Below are 19,435 nucleotides of genomic sequence, written 5' to 3' on the forward strand. Positions count from 1 at the left end.
TGTCAACAATAATAATCCACTGATTTGTATCTGAGTTGGGTTAGAAGCTTATCGACGCTAAGATCTGGGGCAAAATTTAAGTGCTCAAAGCTTCCGCTTCCGCTAGCTCGCCTGGACCAAATTGCTCCAACAAGCAACGTTTACACCTTTCGTACATACGACTACCCCAACATGGAGGAAGACGATGATGATCTCTACGACCCAGCGGACTCCTTCCCACCTCAACAGGAGCACAACAACTATAATCAGACAACAGAAGATACGAAGCCTGGTGACTCTTACGATTACGAAGAAGAGGAAGAGGACGATGATGTAAATAACAGCCTCTCACAGCAATCATTCGCGCGTCAAGAAGCTCACTGTCGATTAGGACGATTTCAATATTATCACAGAAGCTCCTACAGATGCAGGGTCGAATCTGTGAGTCTACTAATACGCGCAATTCCTTGATGAGTTCGCTAATTCCTTCGTGAAAGTGCACACCCACGACATGCCGCATTAATCGGGGAAAATCAACGATCAGCCTCAGTCGATATCAAGCCATCGACACCGACGGTTCCTGTAAAAGCTGAGAGTGCCACACCTGCGCCTATCCAAGGCAGACCGGTAGCGACTTTGAAGCCTGGTACAGAATATCCAGCCATACACACATCAACCATTGACGTGGACGCGAATCCGATACATCCCACCACAGGGAAACCCATAACTTCAACAGATCTTGATGCCGATTTCCCTACAGAAGATGACAAGCCATGGAGACGTCCCGGGTCAGATATTACGGATTTCTTCAATTACGGATTTGACGAGTTTACGTGGGCGAGCTACTGCCTTAAACAGCAGCAATTGCGCAATGAAGTGGCAGATCAGACGAAACAACTGGATGAAATGCAGGCTTTCATGTCGATGGGAGGCATGCCCGGAATGCCAGGCGCACCTACTCCCACGCCAGCGCCGCCAGCTCAAGCTGCTCCTGCTGCTGCAGGCATGCCGGGTATGCCTGCGATGCCCGGGATGCCAGATATGTCACCAGATATGATGCAGGGAATGCTTGCGAATATGATGGCTCAAGGTCTTGATCCGTCCGCAATGGATCCAATGAATTTCATGCAACATATGCAGGCCATGATGGGAGGCGGACAGCCGGGAGGTGGGCAGCAGAATCAGGGATACCCTGCACAAGGCAATCAACAGCAAATGGGTTACGGAGGTTATAATCAACAAGGAGGCTATGGTGGAGGACGCGGACGGGGTGGAGGTCGAAGGTGGTGACGAGATATGTATCTATATTGATTTCAATAACACTTCAGGTCGGACGGTATGGCGTTGATATTACCTTGATAGTCGCTTTGCGCAATATGGAATATACCCAATTTTATAGAAGTAAAGAGTATTAAGTCAACTGAAGAAGACAGAAACATCGGCAAGCCTCGGCTTTAGTTTCCGTGGAGATGGGATGGATGCCTTGGCGCCTTACCGTCTGGCCGGAGAAAGGCAAGTCTTGGCATTCTGGAAATTTCTCGCTCGGAATCATCCATTCATTCTTCTTGATCTCTCAATTCACTTCCTTTTATCCCAGCTTCACAATTTTACGTCTCTGTCTTGCAATCTATTAGCAATCACCCAGAATATCCACTATCGCAATGGTATGTCATGCCCCATGATCTCAATCCCAGCATTCCACAGCTCCGCGCAAAGCTCTCGAACCTCCCCGGATTGAAGCTCCATCCATTCAAATCATCCATTCATACGCCAACCTTGTCAGTTCACTAACTTCTTGCAAATAGGCTCTCCGCAACATCAAGAACCTCGTCCCCCTCCTGGACCGCGTCCTCGTCCAGCGCATCAAGCCCGAAGCCAAGACCGCCAGTGGTATCTTCCTTCCCGAAAGCACCGTCAAGGACATCAACCAGGCCACCGTCCTTGCTGTTGGTCCTGGTGCCCTTGACCGAAATGGAAATAAGATCCCTATGAGCGTTGCCAGTGGCGATAAGGTTTTGATTCCTCAGGTATGCTCTCCTTTGACATCCTTTGGCTGTTTGAGACGAGTTGTGGACTGATTGGGCTCCGAATAGTTTGGCGGAAGCCCCGTTAAGGTTGGTGACGAAGAGTATACTCTCTTCAGGGACTCTGAGTAAGTTTCAACTATACATTGAAAGGATCACGGGATAAAACATACTGACAATCCGGTTTAGGATCCTTGCCAAAATTAGGGAGTAGAGGGATTACCAATCCACTCCATAAGCTACTCTGATCATACCTCTTCTTTTCGCACAATGTACTATATCGAAACTTGTATTATCACGCCCGAAGAAACAAAAACCACCGGGGGGAAGGCGTTTCTTTCAGGAAGGAAAAAAGAGAAATTTACTTTTCAGTACACATTCTACACTGGGAAAGGATTCTGTTATTCTGACCATGTGCATGCGTGACGTGTGTTGTTGTTTCCAGCGAAATCTTGCATATTTGTCTTTGCTCCATTTTGATCTAATCAATACATGTGCTCCATCTCTTGGGGAGAGCTCCAATATGGCTTGTTGATAGCCTTCAGACCTTAGAATCTCCTCTCTGAATATACTACCTATCTTCATATATGGAGCATGTTTCATATACCCCCAATTCACGCCAAATCTGCAGCCCAATCGACTTGCCAGTCCATGTCGATCACTTTTTCTACTCTGGAGAGTACTCTGTACCCTAAAATCTCCTGGAACATGTCCCTCCTTGCTTGGCAGGGCATCTTAACAAATCTAAATAAGGCACTCGCCTGGTTGGAATTGGCTGGGTATCTGGGATCCGTTGAGCTTGTCCTGAGTAAAGCGAGAACGCTTTGAGCAGCGAAAGGGTTGAAACCTGCATTTTGAAGGAACGCCTCCCACTGTGTCTGGTCATCATGAAACTGCTGCGCGACAGCTGTCGCCGCCTTCAAAGGAGAAGTGAGCAGCATCATGTCGGTTGTATGTTTCGTTGCTATTGCCAATATCCACTGAAGCACATGGTCTGTGGTAATGATCAGCACCTTGATATTGCACGCATGATTCAGTGAGACGCAATAGCTCGTCAAGTCTCTTATGGATTCTAGAGTCTTTATGTCCATTCGAATAGGGGACCGAACGAACACATAGAGTGTTTCATACCGCGGAGCAGTTTGAATAATCCTCGCTTTCAACGGAGATTCTATACCCGGACGTCCCTGCCCAGGTAGATATTTCTGCGCTGTTTCATAGGAGTTCGCAAGAATGATTCCAGTAGTAGGAGAGACTATTAAATCCGCTTCACTGATGACATGCGACTGACTACTCTGTGCTTCTTTGTAGTCACGGAAGACAAGCCGTAAAGACTGGGAAGACGATATGCCTTCCAGAGACCGAACAAGAGTGCTGTCAGAGCGCAGTAAACGTGTAGACATTATCAGAGTGAGCGGCACACTGCATTTTTCCGTCAAGTTCTTTGGGTACAGGTTGAGGTCGTGAACTTCATGCGAGGCAACAGGCGAGGATGGCACTTTGGTATGTTCGGTAGGCTTTTCAAGAGTGTCAAGTTTGTCTGGGCTAGTTTCTGTCCTATCCTTGGATGTGCTGTTGAAATATCGACTTTCATTGTCAAGCTTTCGACGTTTATTTTTGTGACATCTCGTCTGCATGAATGCTGATAGTGTACCTAGAGACCCGGAAAATGAGGTTACGGAATCGGCGACAGAGGGAAGTTTGCTTTTTGATCCTAGGTGTCTCTCCGAGTCCTCTGTCGCTTCGTCTATCGGCAGAGATGTTGTCTGTTGATTGGTGATAGCGTCTTCAGTCACCAGTTCGTTGGCACTAAAAGTGTCACTGTCACTGTCACTACTGTGACGGGGTGCTGATATATCATTGCACTCATGCTGCTCTTCACTTTCGATATAAAGTGGTGTAGGTGTATGGGTAATAGGGGCCTAGATAATGTGAGAATATGGTCCATCCCACAGCTGGGTTGTCTTAAGGAGTATTCACTCACTACTTCCAAGATAGTGCTGGTAATCAACGCCTCTACGCCCTTCCTATGCTTCTCCTCATCAAAATACCCCATGACATCCTGTAAAACGCGCACAGTGTCCTTGGAAGCGTCAAGCTTTTCGGTGCTTGGGTCTCTATCAAACATGCTCGGCAGTTCCCAGAAGTACTCGGGAAACTCAAGTCCTTCATCAATACTAGCTCTCTCTCGATCCGCCAGGTCTGGGACTATCTCGTTCAATAGTTCGACGGGGTCGGTCATTTTGGTTGATGCATGCAGCCTACTTTCCTTTTCGATGGAGAGCAGTGGGCCGTCTATCTTCAGATCGTCTTGATTCTGATATTTAGGGCATTCGAAAGAGATCGGTTCTTCGAAATTGTGATCAGGAGTGGCCTGTAGTGATATTACCTCTCGTAAGACGGACGATAAGAATCTAGCTCCGTCTTTGTCAAGAACCATTTTCTCGTTTCTCGTCTCAATAGTTGTTGTGTAACTTGAGAATTTCGGATTCTCAAAATCGAGAAACTGTGATGTCGAGCCCATCGGAGGGTTGCGTTGTGCACATTCAGAGTCGCGAACCTGGTCAAAGAGTTGCATAGGATCAAGCTGTTGATGGTCTTTCGCGATACCATGTGTTCGTGCGTATTCAAGCACAGAGGTTTCCTCGAGGCCATCCATAGCTGCATTGTTTGAAAAATATGAGGACCTCTCAAGATCCCATGGGGGAAACTGAATTTGAGGTTTTGGGAAGGGAATTAGATGAAAAGTGACGGTTGTTGAGAACGACGGAGAAGGAGTGCAAGACGGGCGATGATCTGCCCTAAGAGGAAATAGCAGCCAACATCAAAAGTATAGAGCTTGTCGGATCATTGTTATTGGAAAAAACGGGAAGACGGTGTGGAAAACGAGTACGCTGACCGAGAAATCGTACGCGCTTCTTATTTAGGGGTAGTAAGCAGGTTTCATACATATTTTCATCACATAATGTACAATCATTCATTATTCAACTATCCAAGTCGACCCATTCCAAGAGTCGGGGGCCCAAGAATCAATTCCTGCACTTCCTCCTTCACACCACCCAACCTGCTCGCGACACCCAAAATACCAGCTTCAACATCTCCCAGAGCAGCAGCGAGGTCTGCCAATTGGTTCTTAGCGCCTCCACCTGGAGCACCGTCGTCACGATTGCGCGAAGAAAGAAACTCGTTAATTTGCCTGTTGAGTGACCCTTCTACACCGTGAAGATGGTCTTCAATTTCTTTAAGATTCTTCCTGTAATTGTCGAGAACTGTGGACATTTCATCTGACCGGTGCGAGAAGTACTCGACCAGGTTTGTGGGTATGCCATTAATCGAATCAGCGGTAGATGGATCACCTTCAACGCCGTCAGGTAGCGCGAGGGTGCTCTTGCGATTGCGGATAGAGGATCGCAATGTCTGGCGCTCAGATAGCTGTTGCTCGGAGACAGACCACCAGCCTCCGCCTGTAGATTGATATTGCAATGGCAGTTTGAGATTGTCAATCGCACGGAATGCTACTTGAGCCTCTGCTGCATTTCGTGCTACCATGTTGCGAACTGCATCAATATCACGAGCATCGTTCTCCAAGGCTAGTTGGATAGTTTCGAGCTTCCCTGACACAAATTCAACATCGTTCGGGACCGTAGAACCTTGACTCGCGACTGTAGGTATAATATCGGCGACTTCGTTGCATGTTTTAATCTGAGTCAGAATATATGTGTCGATTTGTTCTATGGTTCTTTTAATCTCATCCGCACAGCTCTCGAATTTTGTGGTTGGCAGAAGATTGCTAGCATCTATTCTGACACCTTGCACGACCGTCCCTTGAGCAGCTGCTGCCTGTGGCTGTTGGGTGGTTGTATTCTGCGCTCCAAAGATAGATAGCGTCGGTTTTTGCTGTTGCTGGGTTGCATTTTGAGTATTACCACTGCCCAAGTCAGAAAATCATAGATCATGAATGGTGCTCGCTGCTTTATACTTACAAAAGACCCGTTCCAGTGGTAGACGGAGTTGTCCCAAAAAGCGACTTTGTTTGAGTTTGAGTGTTGGTTCCCTGATTTCCACCGAATAGACTGCTACCACCTGCCGTATTCTGCTGCTGGGTGTTGGCGGTATTCCCAAAGAGCCCTCCACCAGTAGTCCCTGTCTGCTGTGTGTTCGTATTGCCAAACAACCCAGAGCTGGGAGTTGCAGGCTTTGCTGTATTTCCGAATAAACCTCCACTTGCCATGCCGCCCTGCTGTGTGCTACTCGACGTGTTCGCACCTTGTCCACCGAACAATCCTCCCCCAGTTGTCTGTGTGCTCCCTGCGTTTCCAAAAAGGCTTCCGGTGGGCTTCTGTTGGTTTCCGAACAAGCCCGCTGTGGCAGGTTGTGTTGTAGACGTTGATGTGTTAGAGCTATAAAATGTTAGTGGAGGATTCTCAGTTGACTCATACCACTTTGCAAATGTGATGTGTCTTCTGTAAACTAGAAGATACATGAACGCTTGGAAGAACAATGAACAGTAGACTTTGGACAGCAAAACCGTGGTATCGGGATGAATGACGAGAAAACAAGAAGTATCCAAAAGCGAACATAAAATAGTAGAAGAAAGCAGGGACTCAAACACTCACAATAAGGAATTAGCTGTGGATGTGTTGATAGATAGCCCACCAGTGGCTGGCGCAGAAGTTTTTGCAGAGAACATCGCGAAATCGAGCGGAATAGGGTATCTTTGAAGAGAAAAGGAATAAAACAGCACGCGCTGCGGGACTCTCAGACTCGGCCCCTTGCTTTGATTGCTGCAACTTACAGCTCTGTCTTCTTGAATTCGTGTTCGCGCGAGCTGTCGGAAGAAAGAGAGCTCAAAGAATGCCGCAACGCACTATTCCCAAAGAGGTTTAGGCTCCTATACAACGATATAAATCATCATTGACGAATTTACAAACTAGACTATATTAACGTGGATTTCTGAGCTTAAGTCCCTAGACTCTGTCATCGAACAGCTGCTACAATTTTGCCCATCGAGTCGTATTGCAGCGTCTGCAGCCTCGGTCTTGATGGGCGCGAATACTGGGGATGTCGACGATCACGGTTCCGGGTTGAACCTGTCATGTGTGGCTGTCTGCAATGCTTCGGATATATCCGAGCCTTCAATAGCGAAAGGTGATCTTAAAGGCGACTTGCAAACAATAGACTCGAATTATTTCAAGAGCGCAGAATGGTGGGCGGCACATTGCATTGATTTACCAAGAGGTTCACGCTGACAGATCCCTAGGACACCGGACGGGACATCAGTAATAACTACATCTGCGGATAATCATATTAGAACATTCATCCTGTACGACGCTCTCCCATGATGATTTATTACGATTGTTGCTAATTCATAAAAGGCCGCCAGATCTCCTCGAGGATAGAGAATATCCCCTGGACTTGAAGCCATATTCAACACTTCCTTCTATGGAACCAGTATACGCGACTGCAATATATCCGTTTTTCAATCTCCAGGACCCTTCAACTACGCTAATTCTATCCTCAGTTCGAGATCACCCTATAAGACTCTCATCAGCATTAGCACCTCAAAGACTGGGCACATACTCTCTGATAAATCCGTCAACCGAGGCCTTCATTGCACCCCATTCGATTATATATCCCGCACATCTCGGAGGCACTCAATTCATTACAGGATCAGATTCTCTGATATGCATTTTCGACGTTTCTCGCACCGGAAATGAGGGCCCAATTACTCGGTTGCCGACAATCCCAAGCAAGCGGAAGCAAATCGTCGGTGGCGGTGTCGGGATGAAGGGAATCATTTCCACACTTGCCATGAATCCTGCCCAAGATGGAATACTAGCTGCTGGTACCTTCACTAGAAACATTGCTTTATATGGCTCTAGAGGAAGTGGCGAACTCATTGGGACATTTAGTATTGCCAAGTCGCAAGCTGATAGAAACATAGGAGGTACAGGGATTACGCAGCTGTTATGGAGTCCTTGTGGCAGATATTTGTATGTGGTTGAGCGCAAAAGTACAGGCATGTTGGTCTACGATATACGGGTCACTGGTCAACTGCTGGGATGGCTTGAGGGGCGAGAAGCGATTAGCAACCAGCGGATGAAAGTAGAGGTTATTGCCGTAGATGATGACGGCTCGCATGAACTATGGGCGGGCGGAACAGACGGTATAGTGAGGATGTGGAAGAACCCTCATACCACGGTTGGCGGGCACGAGCCAAACTTCTCATCCAAGATTCATGATGGTGAGTAGACAACATCACAGCTGACCAATCTGAACTATACTAATGCCAATGCATAGATCCCATAACTAGCTCGGTGTTTCATCCAGGTGGCAGTGTATTAGCAACGTGCTCGGGACAAAAACGATTCCCAGATTACGATGACGATGGAGTCCAGCAACCGATTCAAACGAGGAATGATGATAGTTTGAAAATTTGGGCACTTTGACGCGGATCTGTAAGTCAGTAACGCGAATCTGCGATGTGACATGATTGAGAATTTGATCAATATGATATCAGGCTAGCATCTTGCTGACATCTTACGCTCTCAGTCGACAATGACGATAGCTATGCATTTTAATACTTTGAAAGCGGGACCACAGGCTCCTTTGCCTCAGCGACTGGCAATGGCAATATCCGAGCGGAACTTTTGGCCTCGTGTAGGCCATTACATCTCAATAATTGCTTGGATGCGGCCAGGCCAAGCTTTCGTACTCCGATCGTCCCTGAGATAGGGCTAAGTTATCTGATAAGCTTTCTTCAAAGCTTATAGAAACTAAGCCTCTCTACTTTTGGCCGTCCAATGGATCCATTATATTCAGTCTTGCTGCCGATTCAGGTCTGCACTAACTTGAAAATCAGTGGATCAAGGTTCTGCAGGCTTGCTTCAGTTATGGATTTCCAGACATCACCATGACATTTGAATAAGCGTACCCAGGTAGTGAGTCCGATACCATATTGCTAAGACATCAACAATGAACCCGTCGTGAAATCTTCCTAAGCGTTGACTCGTTACGCCTACCTACATCTTTTTGAGTGAAAGATACTCCCAGCCCCTCTCAAGGTAGCCACTAGGAGTAACTCTTCAGAGGCCCAGCAACAAGTGAAGGGGGAAAGATATGGAGTATGAATCGTCATGTAGAGCAGAGAGTTGGTATTCTCTTTCCTTAGCTGGAGGAGATATGAAGACCATCAGGGGCAGGCTATCACATATGATTAGATAGCCATATGTGAGCTCTGTTGATTTTTGTGTAGCTACATCCGGGGCTCTGGATGACCTATTGATATGTCTATTCTGTCTATATGAACATTCTCATCTATCTAGCAGAATGCCGATGTATAAATCACAAACTTTTCTTCAAACTCTATGGAATCACAATTCCATACTCCCCATACGGGAAATTCTCCAGCGTAGAAAATATACGAGCAAACCCATCATTCAGCTTCCCCGGCGTACCCGAATTATTAGTCTGAGCCAAGCGCTCGCCCTGCAATTCATCCGCTTCCTTCTCAGCATCGGTCTTTTCTTCCTCCTTGTGTTCTCCAGTAAGACCCGCGAGAACCTCCTCCTCTCGACCCTTATACACATCCAGAACATTCGGATGCGGACACCAAACAACCTGCATTCCTGCACGACGACCAGCCTCGACACCGGGTACGGCATCCTCAAAGACCAGACATTCTTCGGGTTTGATAGGCTCTTCTTCCTTCTCGCACAGCTCCTGGTTGATAGTCTCCAGAGCAAGCAGGTAAATATCCGGCAATGGCTTTCCGCGCCCTTTGCCAATACGTGGATCATCACCTAAGACCTGCCTAGATTTGGGGAATAGAGAGAAAAGATCCTGTAAGTGGCCGGTTTTGAGTTCATAATTTCGTTTGTGAGACGATGTCGCCAAGGCAATATACACAGGTTGAGAGGTGTTGCTTGTGGCATGAAGATCATTAAGCAATTTCACAACACCGGGTAATGGTGCAGCCTCGGGAAAGAGCTTTTGTTGCTTTTCTGCTATTTTGGCTGCATATTCGTCTCGTGAAATTGGTAAATGTGCCCAATCATGGAAGATTTTCGTCGCCTGTATGTATGTCTGTTAACTAGTGGTTATTCGGGGGTTTGGTGGCGTAAGTCGTACCTCAGGAGCAGGCCGACCTTGTAGCTGGGCCTTAAGAGACCATGGCATGTTAGGCTTCCCATATTCTTGTAGAACAGAATTTGTGATGGTCGTGTAGATATCTTCTGTGTTTAACAGGAGACCGTCCATGTCAAAAAGACAGGCCCTGATGCGGGGTAATCTTGATCGCAGTTAGCTTCTGTCATACCACATAGAAAGAAAAGGACCTGGACACGTACTCGGTTGATGGCATTGTGATTCCTTGAATTAAGGAGCCAGGTGAGAGACAATTTTACAGTCCTATTGGGGATGTCGAAGTGAAGAGGCGGAATTGATGATTGCTGATGTCGTAGAACAAGATGTGGACCTGGAAATTCAACCACTTTTTATACCAATAATTCGTCTTCTTATACCTTCTAGCACATGAAGATGACACAGAGCCGTTCCCTGGGAGATGTAGACAAAGATTTCTGCAGGTATCACAGAGTCGGTGCAGGACTTGAGGACAAAGTCCGTTGGTTTCTTTATTTTTTTGTCGTTCACGGAGGACTCTGATTGGCTGGAAACATTCTATAACTGTTACCTGGCCTCTTCATTTGAACTTGGATACTGATGGTGGATGGAGCCCCTGATTAGGGCTTGTATACTGCTTGCTTGGATCATTTCTTTTGAGACTTCTGTTAATGATGTTTACATTTGATGTCGAGGTTTCGAGCATTCGTACATGCATTTCAATTGGTTGAATTACTATCGAATCAAGTAGCTCTGCAGCCACCATCTACCTATGTTCGAAGTCAAAAGATTCAAGATATTCTTGCTTCTTTCTATATATATACACGTCGAAGTATTCTCTGCATGAAAGGTACCTTGAGACTGTGTGACATGAATTTAGACTCTGTGCGGGGAATGGAATACGGCTGAAATACATAATACCGTACCGTATATTACAGTACAGCTTCCAAGGCAATCGTACATTTTTTTCTAAGCTTCCTTTTGACACTTACATCTATTCATCAATCAACCTTCATACCTTTTGAAGAACAATATAACGCTCGAAATTAAAAGTGTGCATTTGTATGATGCCAGTACGTGATCTGACATTTTCCGGAGCAGAAGAACCGAGAGCCAGCCGGTTGTCTACACAGTCAGGACTAATACTTGCCGGAACACAGGTCAGCGATCAGCACATCACTGAACTAGACACGTGAAATGGCGCAACCAGATTTTGATAGACCGGATCAGAAAAGTGCCTCGAATGAGACAAATGATGCCGACTCGGACGACGAATTCCACGATGCCCGTTTCCCCGCAGACGAAGAAGCTGTACGTGCGCTGCGCGCCCTCGCCCTTAAAGCACGGCCGAGCTAATACTACGAACAGAGACTATTAGAGGAATCGAACAACTGCAAAGTCGAGGCAAACAAACAGTTTGTTGCTGCCGCCTATTCAGATGCCATCTCCACGTACGATCGCGCACTTGCCTCTTGTCCGAATTACCTCGATTACGAGATTGCGGTGTTGAAGAGCAATATTTCAGCTTGTTACCTGAAACTGGAAGACTGGAAAGCGGCTGTTGACTCAGCGACTGCAAGCATCAAAAATCTGGATAGATGCCTGCCGGAGTCCATACCAGCCGACAAAGACGACAGTACCAAAGCTTCAGACGAGGGAGCAAACGCTGTAATCGAGCTTCCGGACGATGAAGAAGACGAGGCGAAGCAGCTCGAGCGTCTTCAACAAAATGATAAGCGTCGGAATGATATCAAAAGGATCCGCGCCAAGGCATTGATGAGACGGGCTCGCGCAAGGACAGAACTGGGTGGTTGGGCTAATTTGCAGGGCGCGGAAGAAGACTATAAGGAACTGGCAAGAATGGATAATCTGCCCCCGCAAGATCAAAAAGTTGTACAACGAAGATTACAAGAATTACCGCCTAGGGTTCAAGCTGCGAGAGAAAAGGAAATGGGAGAAATGATGGGGAAATTGAAAGACGTGAGTGTTCACAGCGTTTCTCCAGATGAACTGAGTGGATGCTGACTTCAAATAGTTAGGAAATGGCCTTCTGAAGCCCTTTGGACTATCAACAGACAACTTCAAATTTGTCAAGGATGAGCACACGGGAGGATATAGCATGCAGTTTCAGCAAGGGGGTCAATCATAGTAACATCGCGAGATAGCTCTAAGCTGATATTACCATTTCTTTGGGACTTGTAACAGCTTGACAGGTGGGATTGGCTTATCCACCGGGCGTATTCCTCTTCAGCTATGGACACACCCGGGACTTCTGTTCATCCTCATGCGCGAAGACGCTGAGGGGCCATGTGCACTCAACTGCATGTAGGAACGACCGCACTCGGACTATGTCATGGCTTTGCATGGGAATGCGGAGGGTATCTTGCCGGTCAGGGGTAACGATTATCCGTCACAGGATCCGGTAACCAAGGGAGCGGGAGCAACACAGCCGATTGGCATTCCAAGTCAGATCCTAGACTAAAACTCGGAATATATACCTATGTAGTAGAGCATCATACGTACCGGGAAGTGCCTAGGTACTCTAAGCCTATGGAGTGCGGAGAAACCCCCTTTCCCCGCGTGGGAATTACCGACCTCACTACCCGAGCTCACTCTGGTCCCTCAATCTTCGGTGAAATATAGCTTCTTCTCCGTTTCTTCATTGCTCTGGATCTGATTCTCGCCTATAGTGTATACCAGCAAGAAAGTGCAAACAAGCATGACTGCCCTACTACAAACGACATATCTCGGCCAAGTCCAAGGCAAAAATATTGATGGCGTCACGCATTATCGCGGCATCAAATATGCTTCTCTGAGGAATAGGCTCGCAGATGCAGAGCTCATTACCTCTAGGTCACCTAATAACGGTATTTTAGATGCAACAAAATACGGGTGAGTGAGTCGTATTTCCCGACCCGCGATCGATGAAGAATATTGACAAGTTCTCGATAGGCCAACGGCTGCGTCCCCGGTCAATGGATGTGATCTTGAACAAAGTTTCGTCCAAAAGGCATTACCAAAACAGGAACTGCCGCAGTCTGATACAGAATGTCTTAATCTGAACATTGCCGTGCCAGAGGGAACGACCTCTACCTCAAAGCTCCCTGTTTTGTTGTTCATACATGGCGGTGGTCTGCACATTGGAGCCAACTCATGGCCACAGTTTGACTGGACTCGAGTAATCAAGTTGTCGGTTGAGAAGGGGGTTCCTATTTTGGCTGTGGGACCAAAGTATGTTCTTATCCGGAATTAAATAAGTGATATATAGGGACTGACATTGTATAGCTATCGTCTCGGTGCATTTGGATTCATGACTTCGGAAGAACTTCGTGCCGCAGGATACAAAGCAAACAATGGTTTCCGCGACCAAAGGACTGCAATAGCATGGGTGCATAGGCACATTCGCGACTTTGGTGGAGACCCAGATAATATCACACTTGCAGGAATGAGTGCCGGTGGAGGTAACTATCCAGTCGAAACTGCTCCTTACGCGAGTGAACCTTGGAAGACTGACAAACCTACCAGGCTCAACCACACAACACCTTCATTCCACTACCCCTTTATGCAAACGCGCTCTCTCAATGAGTGGGACAAATATTCTCATGTACCCTCTGCCATATGTATTACATGAAAGAAACTACGAAACGGCTATCAAAGCGTGGGGTCTCGATAAGCTCTCGCCAGAAGATCGTGTCAAGGCGATTATCGAATCACCAGCTGCAGAGCTGGTAGCGAAGCTTCCTCCCAGTGTCGCTCCTAGCTTCGCCGTGGACGGCGACTTGATTCCCAATCCGCCAACTTTTGCTCAAATCTCGGATAAATCTACGGCTAGCTATCCCGTTGGAAAGAGTTGGTGCAAAGAGATACTTATAGGAGATGCTCAACATGATGTTTGTCCCCGTTCCTCAGCTGACTAATATGGGGTTGTATACTGACAAAACTCGTATAGTCTAGTATACTCGGCCAAACTCTTGGGTTTCAAGCCAAAAATGCTGCATCGCGTTTTATAGGCGCTCTCACCAGTGTCCTTTCCGCATACCCAGCTGAAATCTCGTCGCAAATATTGGACTCGTACGGAATATCCTCAACAACGCCGGATAAGGACGCATTCGACCGTATTCTCGAGTTCTTGAATGATATATTGTTTCATGCGCCGGTCCTCGCATATGCAGCGGGGTGGCCTGAAGACGGCAATGCATACGTATATTACTTCAACGAGGAAAACCCATTCGAAGGTCCCTCAAAGGGCCGGGCAACGCACATTCTAGACTTGGCCTATTTCTATCAGAATTATAATGACTACCTCACGCCGCAGCAGCAAGAGGTCGCACGAGCTTTTGCTGAAGATCTCATCAGGTTCGTTGCTGGACAGGCACCATGGGAGCCCTGCAAGGACCTTGGTGAGGGTTTCAGAGCGAGGATCTTCGGCCCAAGTGACAAGCAGCAGGTGAGACGAGTTGTAAAGGATGCATATGGCGGCGAGAGTCAGAGAAGAGACGTGATTCCCAGGCTTGCTCGCGAGCAGGGTGTACACTTGGATGCTTTGGCGGGAGTATTCCCTGCTTTTTTGAGTAGTTTCTCGCCGTAGGTAGCACTGTTTGATATTGATTATACACTGCTACTATTGAGTCATGCTATCTGCAGCAAGCATATGAAAAACTCTGTAATTAAAGAATAAGCGCTGAATCAGATGGTGGGTCGACTTGCCTACATGGGTAACCGGCCTGTCAGGGGGAATTCCGGGGTGTGGAGCACCCTCCCCACCCGTCCCACATGATGCGGGATGAACTTTATACGTGTCAATGGAGATTTACCCTATAGTTCTCGTCTTTGCTTTCTTTTGCCGTTCGGACGTGTCAAGAAAGCAAAATAATCAAAATGGCGACCATGCATCATGCACAATTGAATGCAACATTCAACGGCGTAACAGTAGACTATACAGGTACCAAAGTCAACAAGTTCAAGGGCATCAAGTACGCTCATATTTCCGCTCGATTCGAGAGAGCACGACCGATCTCGGGTGAAGAATTGAGTGGAAACATAATTGACGCTACCCAGTATGGGTATGTATCATCATCAAGCCATGTCAGATCGAATGGGAATTGCTGAATCTCCTGATAGTCCGAGATGTCCGCAAGTCGACGTCGATGTTCGTCACTTATTACGGATCCCCGAAGACTTTGAGATCAAGGAAGAAGTTGAAGATGAGTTTGAATGTTTGAATTTAGACGTCACGGTTCCGACAGATATAACGAATAATCAGAAGCTACCGGTTTTGGTGTGGATATATGGTGAGTTTTACATCTATCTACTTATCTCTTAGACTGAATGTGTTGAAAGCTCATATCATGAATAGGTGGCTCTCAGGCCGTAACGTTTTGCTCTTCTGCTTCCGGTATCTGTGGTATGTCTATAAATTGTCTCTGTGGTGGGAAACAAAAGCTCATACCAATAGATACAACAAGAATTGTTGCCGAATCAGCCAAGGCCGGAAAGCCAATTATCATGGTAGCTATGAATTACCGACTAAATATCTTTGGTTTTGGAGACGGTAAAGGTACGGCAGAAGTCAATCTATCTCTCAAGGATCAAGCGCTGGCAATCGACTGGGTTAGACGATATATTCAGGGGTTTGGTGGTGATCCTGTAGGTACACCCTAAGGCTAACGCAGGTTGTATCATTCACTCATGACTGTTATTTTACAGGAGAATATTACTCTTTGCGGAGAAAGTGCTGGTGCCGTCTATGTACACGCTCATCTCATAACTGGCCCTCCAGTCAAACGCGCTATTCTCATGTCCGGTTCTCTATACTTGTCACCACCAATGCCCGTTCAGTTGGGAAAAGGTTTATTGGAAATTTGTGAATCCAGGGTTCAGGAACTGGAGGGTAAATCGTTGCGAGAATGTAGCCAGAAAGTGTTTAAGCAGATGCTGACAGAGAATAATCTATCTCGCTGCTGGATGCAGGAAGAAGATGTTTTGGCGAATTGGGAGAATATGCCGGAAAGGGTCGATGAGGTGATGATTGGCGAGACGGAATTTGAGGTATATCTTTTCTCCCCTTTACATAACTATTGTAAAGCTGACATGTGATTCCATCTGAACAGTCGGTAATATGGCGCAGAGGCATCGAGACTCTCTCCCCATCCGACATAATATCCATATTCACAGAGCCCAACCCAGAACTAGGTGACAAAATTCGCAAAGCATATCACATCTCCACCGATCGTCCAACATCCAGCACTTTAGGAGCATTAGACCTCCTTCATGACACAAAATTCACTCTCCCCACCGAACTCGTCTCGGAAAAACTCATCGCCAATAACAAAAAAGTATATCGATACCTCTTCGATGAAGTCAATCCATGGCAAGCATCGTCCCGAGCTCATCATGCCGTTGATATCTTGTTCCTGTTCGGTACGATGGATTTCTCACATAATCCCTCCGCGGAAGCATTGGGCGAAGACATGCGGAAAAGATGGATCAGTTTCGTGAGCGGCAGGGAAGAGCCATGGTCTGAGTTATCCGCAACAAAGAAGATGTTTGCCTTTGGGCCTTATGGGGAGAGTAAGGAGATTGATCAGAGACAACTTGCGGCGAGGAGAAGGGTGCATGTGCTGGGGTTGTTGAGGGAGGTTGGACCGCAGGTTTACGGGGGAATCGCAAACAAGTTGGCTGCTGGGAAGATTAGTCTGCTCAACTAACGACCTAGGTAAAGTAATGATCATAGAACCTATTCCGCATATAGGACTTTGCGGTATTCTGGTCAATGGCCTGTCATGTGAAATTTGGATTTCTTTTCCATTACTGCAGCCAAATGTCTGTACAACTATTATAATGCTACAGGCCCTTTCAGTAGCATTATAGTGACATCAATTACAAACATCAAGACCAAATCAGGTATTTGGTACATAAGTGTCCTTATCAACCTTGGAATACCTCCTTTGTACCATTCTCTCCTACCACACTATATCAAGTGATAGCTTCTTATGAAGGTATAGGGTGAAGTTGCATCTTGACTAAGCTGACTTTTGTTTAGCTGCGAATCATATTCTTTACACCAACCATCACAAACTCTGTCCAATCTTGTGCAGAATGATCATCCTGCCAAGCGCATCATCAAAGACTTGTCTTCAGGACTGGTATCTTTTTGGCATTTGCTGATTCAGCCCATAGCTTCCACTTCCCAGGTTTGTATCAACTGACTTATAAGTATGCCCATAACCGGAAGTAATTTCTAGCTCGGCACCATGCATACATCTCAGTGGTATATTTACGATGAATATCTTCTTGGGTACGATATGTGCCGTTGTGATTCGGCATCAGAGGATGCATGTTATAGTGACGACTAAAGATCTCTAGCGCTATGTCTCTCTCGGAGATACTTAAAGTCTTAATGCAACCTTTTTTATCAAATTTCATGGATTGTAACTCGCACCAACACCTGCTATACCAATGGATTCTATTAGATCGGCGTACAGGCAATGAACCCCAGCATATTTCTAGGTTTGGAGTAATGTTTTGGACATCGCCTGGGAAGTAGTAAGTTCGAGTATTGGTCTTGTTCGAGTCTTTGAGTTTAACTCGAATTGCACGCTTTACATACCAGGAACACAGTTGAACTGTCGTAGTTGGCCATACCCGCTGGATAGCAGCTATCTCTAACATATCCTTATCACATCTCATAAATGTTGGATCAATTCCAGATGACTTCAATGGGTTGAGAAATTATTTAAGGACATGAGTCGTTGCTCCTTTATCCATATGCTTGGATCCATCTTCTGAGGGAAGTACTTCAATAAAACAATAAGCTAATGGAACACTAGTTCTATTAGGTTCAGCCAGCACAGCAAATAAATCTATTCCCTTATTGTTAGTTCCATAAATCGCATCTATTGCCAATTCCTTTGCTGCTGATGCTAGACGAGTGATTGAATCGCAGATATAGATAGCCAATCTACGCCCGTTTCTGGACGTATAAATAGTATGTTGGTAATTCTCTGACACGTCCACGAAAAGAAGCGTTGCAGACGCAAATTGATCAGCGTCACATCACTATGTACTTAGATTTGCTTGCTATCATTGATAGTATGTCTGATGCTGAGCAACATTTACAACCCCAAGAATCTCAGAAGCTAAGAGATCGCGGTATATTTCAGAAGGCGTATAGGTCACAACACGTGCATTAACAAATTTCAGAAAAGCAGGTGATATGTGAATTTTAATGTATAGTGAGTGGTATAAGTGTTGTAAGGTGTTGTAAAGTGAGAGTAAGCATTCGATCCTCCAAGACAGTCGAACTTCAGCTTATTTTCACATGGAAATCTTTCCATACGCCTAGTATCACGCTTTCCTTGCCTAACAGATCTAGCCTCCTTGGAGCTGTCTTGAGAGTAATGATACTCATATACAAAGCTGGAGGATTCCTCTGTTGTCCGTCTAACTTTATATTAAGAGGTATGCTCTGGTTCTGTTCTTATTAGTCAGCAAAATATAGGACATAATAAGGTCATAAGAATATACAGAATGATTCCAGTCGCGAATCTCGCTCATGATCGTGTCCTAGCCATCAAATGTTAGTGAGACGCGTTTCTTTTGGAGCCTATAGCATGTCTTCTTCTGTTTTCCTTGTTTTTTTGTCTGAAATTTATCAGAAGAGTGATAATGCTTGTAATTTGAGCACCAAATTCGGTTCTCTAGATCCATCGGAGCTATACAAACCTGCACATTAGTACTCCTCAATATCAGCTTACACTCAGTCGGGTCAAGCGAACTATGTACCCGACAATATCGATACAATTTCATGGCCAAAGAACGTCAAGCAGATCATTATTGACTTGGTTGCATTCATTGATATCCCACCAGCTTCGAATCTGACTCTCGCTCCTCTGGATACCATGGCGGTTGAGGTTGAAGAACGGACCGCTGGATACACACGGCAGAATGCAATGTAGCCACTACAAAAGTGAACACTAAAATACATATCACTGATGTTACATCCTCTGGTTTTATGTATATCTTTTCTCTTTTATATCGTCTCGTGAAATCCTGTAAACTCCGTGGAGTTCCCCAGATTACCCGAATCTGTACAGAAGTATCGCCGGTTCTTTTTACTGTGATGATTGACAATGCAGTCTAACAGCATCTTCTCATAAATCTGCAATTAAAATAATACTGGACGTCCTATACACATTTGAAATCTCTTCAAGACACAAAAATGAAGAGAACGTAGAAGAAGAAAGATTTCGGGAAATTGTCATTCCCTACCAAAATAGTTTGCAGATTATGAATACAGTATTACTGACTTT

General features: G+C 46.0%; 9 protein-coding genes across 10 annotated transcripts; 6 read left to right on the forward strand and 3 right to left on the reverse strand.

Annotated features, from left to right (window-relative positions):
• Positions 1–171: 171 nt before the first annotated feature.
• TSTA_056620 (cleavage and polyadenylylation specificity factor subunit Fip1, putative) lies at positions 172–1,269 on the forward strand (the record flags this gene model as incomplete). The annotated part of the gene is made up of 3 exons (XM_002487227.1): positions 172–312; positions 371–420; positions 477–1,269. 3 exons carry the CDS (start codon positions 172–174, stop codon positions 1,267–1,269), a joined length of 984 nt encoding a protein of 327 aa, XP_002487272.1.
• A 184-nt stretch (positions 1,270–1,453) lies between these two features.
• Positions 1,454–2,135, forward strand: TSTA_056630 (chaperonin, putative; the record flags this gene model as incomplete). Its single annotated transcript, XM_002487228.1, has 4 exons — positions 1,454–1,643; positions 1,684–1,757; positions 1,785–2,006; positions 2,073–2,135. The coding sequence occupies 4 exons, from the start codon at positions 1,454–1,456 to the stop codon at positions 2,133–2,135; spliced, it is 549 nt and encodes a 182-aa protein (XP_002487273.1).
• Positions 2,136–2,617: 482 nt separating this feature from the next.
• TSTA_056640 (uncharacterized protein) lies at positions 2,618–4,897 on the reverse strand (the record flags this gene model as incomplete). The annotated part of the gene is made up of 2 exons (XM_002487229.1): positions 3,988–4,897; positions 2,618–3,925 (listed from the first exon to the last, which is right to left on the reverse strand). Exons 1-2 carry the CDS (start codon positions 4,660–4,662, stop codon positions 2,618–2,620), a joined length of 1,983 nt encoding a protein of 660 aa, XP_002487274.1. The 5' UTR covers positions 4,663–4,897.
• A 5-nt stretch (positions 4,898–4,902) lies between these two features.
• TSTA_056650 (nucleoporin NUP49/NSP49, putative) lies at positions 4,903–6,826 on the reverse strand. Its single transcript, XM_002487230.1, has 3 exons — positions 6,620–6,826; positions 5,987–6,403; positions 4,903–5,931 (listed from the first exon to the last, which is right to left on the reverse strand). Exons 1-3 carry the CDS (start codon positions 6,691–6,693, stop codon positions 4,992–4,994), a joined length of 1,431 nt encoding a protein of 476 aa, XP_002487275.1. The 5' UTR covers positions 6,694–6,826; the 3' UTR covers positions 4,903–4,991.
• A 219-nt stretch (positions 6,827–7,045) lies between these two features.
• Positions 7,046–8,979, forward strand: TSTA_056660 (the record flags this gene model as incomplete). 2 transcript variants are annotated; one of them, XM_002487231.1, is made up of 5 exons in its annotated part: positions 7,046–7,209; positions 7,264–7,326; positions 7,379–8,247; positions 8,304–8,465; positions 8,556–8,979. In XM_002487231.1, the coding sequence occupies 4 exons, from the start codon at positions 7,046–7,048 to the stop codon at positions 8,450–8,452; spliced, it is 1,245 nt and encodes a 414-aa protein (XP_002487276.1). In that variant the 3' UTR covers positions 8,453–8,465; positions 8,556–8,979. The 2 variants fall into 2 exon arrangements, with proteins under 2 accessions (XP_002487276.1, XP_002487277.1); XM_002487232.1 differs by having other exon boundaries at positions 8,304–8,461.
• A 71-nt stretch (positions 8,980–9,050) lies between these two features.
• Positions 9,051–10,592, reverse strand: TSTA_056670 (HAD superfamily hydrolase, putative). The gene is made up of 3 exons (XM_002487233.1): positions 10,352–10,592; positions 10,134–10,293; positions 9,051–10,076 (listed from the first exon to the last, which is right to left on the reverse strand). Exons 1-3 carry the CDS (start codon positions 10,363–10,365, stop codon positions 9,369–9,371), a joined length of 882 nt encoding a protein of 293 aa, XP_002487278.1. The 5' UTR covers positions 10,366–10,592; the 3' UTR covers positions 9,051–9,368.
• Positions 10,593–11,321: 729 nt separating this feature from the next.
• Positions 11,322–12,273, forward strand: TSTA_056680 (tetratricopeptide repeat protein 1 (TTC1), putative; the record flags this gene model as incomplete). The annotated part of the gene is made up of 3 exons (XM_002487234.1): positions 11,322–11,435; positions 11,493–12,104; positions 12,160–12,273. The coding sequence occupies 3 exons, from the start codon at positions 11,322–11,324 to the stop codon at positions 12,271–12,273; spliced, it is 840 nt and encodes a 279-aa protein (XP_002487279.1).
• A 570-nt stretch (positions 12,274–12,843) lies between these two features.
• TSTA_056690 (carboxylesterase, putative) lies at positions 12,844–14,751 on the forward strand (the record flags this gene model as incomplete). Its single annotated transcript, XM_002487235.1, has 5 exons — positions 12,844–13,016; positions 13,077–13,355; positions 13,410–13,585; positions 13,650–14,014; positions 14,074–14,751. The coding sequence occupies 5 exons, from the start codon at positions 12,844–12,846 to the stop codon at positions 14,710–14,712; spliced, it is 1,632 nt and encodes a 543-aa protein (XP_002487280.1). The 3' UTR covers positions 14,713–14,751.
• Positions 14,752–15,002: 251 nt separating this feature from the next.
• Positions 15,003–16,831, forward strand: TSTA_056700 (carboxylesterase, putative; the record flags this gene model as incomplete). Its single annotated transcript, XM_002487236.1, has 6 exons — positions 15,003–15,187; positions 15,246–15,415; positions 15,481–15,528; positions 15,580–15,770; positions 15,831–16,172; positions 16,235–16,831. 6 exons carry the CDS (start codon positions 15,003–15,005, stop codon positions 16,829–16,831), a joined length of 1,533 nt encoding a protein of 510 aa, XP_002487281.1.
• Between the last annotated feature and the right edge of the window lie 2,604 nt (positions 16,832–19,435).

The sequence above is a fragment of the Talaromyces stipitatus genome, genomic scaffold, assembly GCF_000003125.1.
Source record: "Talaromyces stipitatus ATCC 10500 scf_1105507295487 genomic scaffold, whole genome shotgun sequence".
Lineage (NCBI taxonomy): Eukaryota > Fungi > Ascomycota > Eurotiomycetes > Eurotiales > Trichocomaceae > Talaromyces > Talaromyces stipitatus.